At 51.2% G+C, this 4,607-nt stretch overlaps 1 protein-coding gene across 1 annotated transcript in view; it reads right to left on the minus strand.

Annotated features, from left to right (window-relative positions):
* The window catches only part of ING1 (inhibitor of growth family, member 1), a 5,767-nt gene extending 5,414 nt beyond the window's left edge, over window positions 1-353 (minus strand). The window contains exon 1 of the mRNA XM_008564531.1: window positions 113-353. Within this exon, the coding sequence (XP_008562753.1) occupies window positions 113-248 (136 nt within the window). The 5' untranslated portion in view covers window positions 249-353. The remainder of the gene's footprint in view (window positions 1-112) is intronic.
* Window positions 354-4,607: the final 4,254 nt, after the last annotated feature.

Raw genomic sequence — 4,607 nt, forward strand, 5'->3', positions numbered from 1 at the left:
GCCGCTGCGGGGCCGGCCGCTGCCCCCGTCCACGGCAGGACCGGCCCGGCCCGCTGCGCCCGGACCCGCGGGATGGCAGCGGCCGCCCCCGCCCATCCATCCCCGGCCGTACCTTGGTATTTGGCGTCGATCTCCCGCATCAGCGAGACGTTTCTCTGCAGGTCGAAAGGCAGAGACTCGATCGAGTCCAGGTAGTCCTCCACGTAGTTCACCAGGTGGGTCTGCTCCCCGTTGGCAGGACTCAACATGGTTCACCCCGGAGGTCCCCGGCGGCTCGGCGCGGCTTTCCGCTTCCTCCACCCCCCGCCCCCCTCAAAGAACAGCGCTGCAAAATGCAAAGCTCGCGCTCTCCCGCGGGCCGCGGCACCGCCGCTACGAGACCGAAGCACATACTGACATCTACCTCCCTCTCCTCAGCCTCTCACTCTCCTCGTCCCCGCCCCGCAGCGCGGTATAAGTAAGGCCCGGAACGGAACTGGCAGCCCCGGGAGCCAATCCGCTTGCCGCCCTCACCTGGAGGCCAATCAGGACGAAGGGGAAGCAGGCACCCGCGGACACCACCTCTCCGGCTCCTACTAGAAACCCAGGTCCTCCAGGAGGCGGAAGGAGAGGGCGGGCCGAGACTAGGCAGGAAGTGGTGGCGCAGGCGCACTGGTGCGGCCGGGCGGACCCGAGCCACGGCCGCGGGTCCTCGCGGGAGGAGAGCTGCCATTCCGCCGCCGGACCACCGCTCCCGGCAGCCTTGGCGGCCCCCGCGCCTGCGCCGTTCGCCACCGTCCTCCCTTTGTGTCGCCTCCTGGAGCTCAGTTTGGAACGGCTTGGAGACAAAGGGCCCGAGGGAAGCCGCTCCCAGGGCCGAGCCCCAGTAGAGGGCGGGAAGCGACAGCGACGCCTTCCCTGGGCCCCGGCCCTTTTCCCGTCCTATGCCTGCAGTCCGCTGTCAGTCCACTCCCCCCACTAGGAAAGCCCACCAGAAGTGAGGCGGCGCGTGGCCGGCGGGACCCGGAGTCCCTCTCCTCCCCCACAGCTCCTCTCCCGCCCGAAACTCCCGGATTGAGGGCTTTCTGAAGAGCCCCGGCGCAGCGCGAGCCTGTTGTCTAGACGACGGGCCCTGAGCCAGGTCCCGCCCCTTCCGGCCGAGGCACCGCCTCCAGGCGTGGCCTCGCTCGTCTGACCGCGGCCGGCGCTCCCGCCTTTGTCCCCGACCGACCCGGCTGTCGCGGGCCCGGCCGGCCTTGCCGCGCCGCCGCTGCGAGGTGTTCTCCGGCGTAGTCCCGAGAGCTGCGCTTTCCACGCTGGCTCCCCCTGTTTCCCCGGTCTCTTACCCGCCCGCTCGAGCGCTCTGCCTCGTCGCCCTTTTTATTTCTTCTCAGCCGACCGTGGTCTTCCCGGAGAGCCGGGCAGTGGTGCTGAGCGCCGTGTTCTGTGAAGGAAGCTCAACCCCAGCCCCGGCGATTCTCCGCTTTTATCCTCTTAGTTTACACGGCGTCGGATTTCAGCTTGTATCTCCCAGGTGTATCCTGTTGTACATGTAAAGTAATTTCGGCTTAAATGGGCACATAGTCTGGTCTTCGGATGTGGAACGTTCGAGGAAACACTATGTGACATCGGAAGCCATTTGGGATTTTAAAAAAGTATTCTGTGCAGTCCAGTGGAGTTCGGATTAACCCAGTACTTATAGATTATTAACCGCAGTGGTGCCGCTCCCCACGACCTGTGAAGTGGGTGTCAGTACAGCAAATGAGACCAGATCGAGCTGCTCTGTATTGCGAGTTGGATTGCTCACATTGGAACGTTGCGGCGCTGATCAACAGCGAATGTTGTTGACACCTTGAAGTTCATGGATTCAGTCTTTCTTGGCTCTTAAGCTCCCTCGTGTCACTCCCGCATCAGGAGAACGGTCACTTTGATATTTGGAGAAGTGGTTGTGGTTTTACTCATAGATTTACACTTTTTCCAGGCTTGGCCCAGTTCAAAGCAAATGAGTAAAGTTTCATTTCTACAATAGAATTTATTGGCCACTAGTCTGCACAAAAGACTGTAACACTGTGACATGTGGAAACAAACATTACGTGGAATAAGATGTAGAGAGAGGGTACAAGATTGAATAAGAAAAATGATGCCTTTTCCTCAAAGATCATGTAAGCAATTTAAAAATACAGTAGCAACAAAGAGACAGGTTCTTTTAATCCTTGCATTTATTGGCTGTTGGGTGGATAGTATTTATTTGAACTCAAAAAGAAAGGTTACAAATAACTTACTACTTCCAAAGATAATTAAGTTGGACCTTGACCTAGGTTACCGTTAAAAAAAAAATGACAATACTATCTGAAATAATTTCATTCTTCTCTTGTTCATGAACTTCACAGACCAAAGGGCATCTTCATAAATCAAAAGGGCATCTTATTCATTCAACAAGACGTGTTTGAGGAGGGCCTCCCAGGTGCCGGATACTGTCCTGTGCGCTGTGGATGCAGAAGTGAATAAGGAGTTTACATTCCACAAAACATTTAATCCACCTCTTCAGCTAAGAAGTCAGAAAATATTTTTTTTAATGGCTTTACAGTGGTTTTCTGAACAAGTTCAGAAGACCAGTAGTTAAAACATAATTAACTGTGGGCCGGCCCGGCGCGCTCCCACCGAGGGTTCGGATCCCACATACAGACCGGTTCCCGCTCACTGGCTGAGCGAGGTGCGGGCACAACACCAAGGGTTGCCATCTCGTTGCCAGTCCCGGTCCGGTACGGGCGCGACACTGAGGGTTGCGATCCATTGCCGGACACGAAAAAAGACAAAAAGGAAAAAAAAAAAAACATAATTAACTGTGATCATACATTTTAACTGTGCCACTAAGGACAATGCTTAATGTTGAATATACATTGAGGAATCTTGGCTTTTTCAGTTTTGCTGTTTGTAGTGGTACTGCAAAAATAGATATTAATTTTTTTTTCTAAATTTGTATTTCTAGTTTAACTGGAAATGTTCAAACCTAGTAAAATGAGAAGAACATACAATTCTTTATTTTTTGAGGTGCTCAAGAAATAAATATTAACTCATCTTAAACTTGAAAGTCCCTAAACAATGTGTTACTGTTACCTACTCTACTTTGGATTTACAAGATTTTGACTTGAAAGAAAATGTAATGCTGAGAACTACATTTGGTTATTGCTGTCATTAAAGACTAAGAAATGGCATTCATGATACTTTAGAATCATTAAATAATTGGGAGGGAAGTGACTTCAAATTAACAGGATTCTCTTTAAATCTTCCCAGTCACTTTTACTTCACCTTAATATTCAACTTGAAAATATTTAATATGAAAAAGGAATCGTATTTTCCATCATCATTAAATAATGGGTTATGCTATCATTGTTTCGATGATTCCCAAAAGCCTTAAGAAAGAGTAGAATTGCTGCCAGTCAAGGCTGAACACATTACATGACTAGTTTTCTGAAGACAGAAGATACCATTGTTAATTTAAAAGTCATGACTTTATATAACCAAATATGCTAGCTGTTCAGATTCTCGTGCAGGATTTGGTCTTCAGTGTTCTTAAAAGTTTTCAAAACTTCTGCTGTAGCTTTTTTCTTGAATACCGCGTGTTCTCACGGATTGCACCGAGCTTTTTGTTCATTTTCATTTTTTATTGGCACATCTAATATCTGAATCAGAGTTTCCTTTGTCAGGTATTTTACTGCCCAAATTTCTTCCTGTACAATAGGTGGATTTCATAAGGAACTAATTCAGTAACGTTCAACGAGCCCTTTTCTGAATATAATGCAGGGTACAGTGAGAAGTTCAAAGTACTCAGGAAGAGACACATACGCATTGCACTAGAAACAAGAGACAGTTAAAAAATAGCATGGACCCAAGTCCTGCCCTGGCGGTGAGGCAGTGATAATGCTCCAGCATTCAGAGTAGTCACGGTTAGGGAGACTGAGTACTCGGCATCGATGTACAGGGTCTCCTAGGTCTCAACCACAGGTCCTGACATGTTAGCCTTATCCACTAGTCTACGTTGGACCACAGGTCAGCTTGAAACGGAATCACAGAGGTGGACTCCAGGATCTTGGGAAACATCTTTAAGTCCTCTAGGAGTGCATTTGTTTGACTCTACTGAATCCTTTGCCTTTCAGTAAAACAACAAAGAAAACTAAAAAAAGAACTGAGGAACCACTGTGCTGATGCGAGGACCGCAAAAGCAAAAGGGCTTTTTTTTTTTTTTACACATGTTTTGCAAGATGCCAGGAGGGGCGCCTTTGTCGCGATAATTTGAAAGCAACTTTCAGAATGTTTTCCTGCTACACGTACTCGATGAATAGGTGGTCGCCAAGCTTCGGTTTTTCATCTCGAGACCCCAAGAGTGCAGGAGTGCAGACGAGACTTTTGCACCGTAGCAACCGCCCCCGTCACGACCTGCGCTAATAAGGACACGCGCCCGCCGCGGCCCGGGTCCCCGCCCCGGCCTCTCCTCTACCGCTCGCCTCGCGCCGCGTCCCCAACCCCCGCCGCCCAGGGGCGCCACCGCCCGAGAGCCTCTCCCGGGAGGGCGTGGCCTTAGACGGGGCGGGGCATCACCGGGGCGTGGGCTCGGGCGCGGCGGGGCT

Source organism: Galeopterus variegatus, unplaced genomic scaffold (assembly GCF_000696425.1).
Source record: "Galeopterus variegatus unplaced genomic scaffold, G_variegatus-3.0.2 Scaffold187, whole genome shotgun sequence".
Classification (NCBI taxonomy): Eukaryota; Metazoa; Chordata; class Mammalia; order Dermoptera; family Cynocephalidae; genus Galeopterus; species Galeopterus variegatus.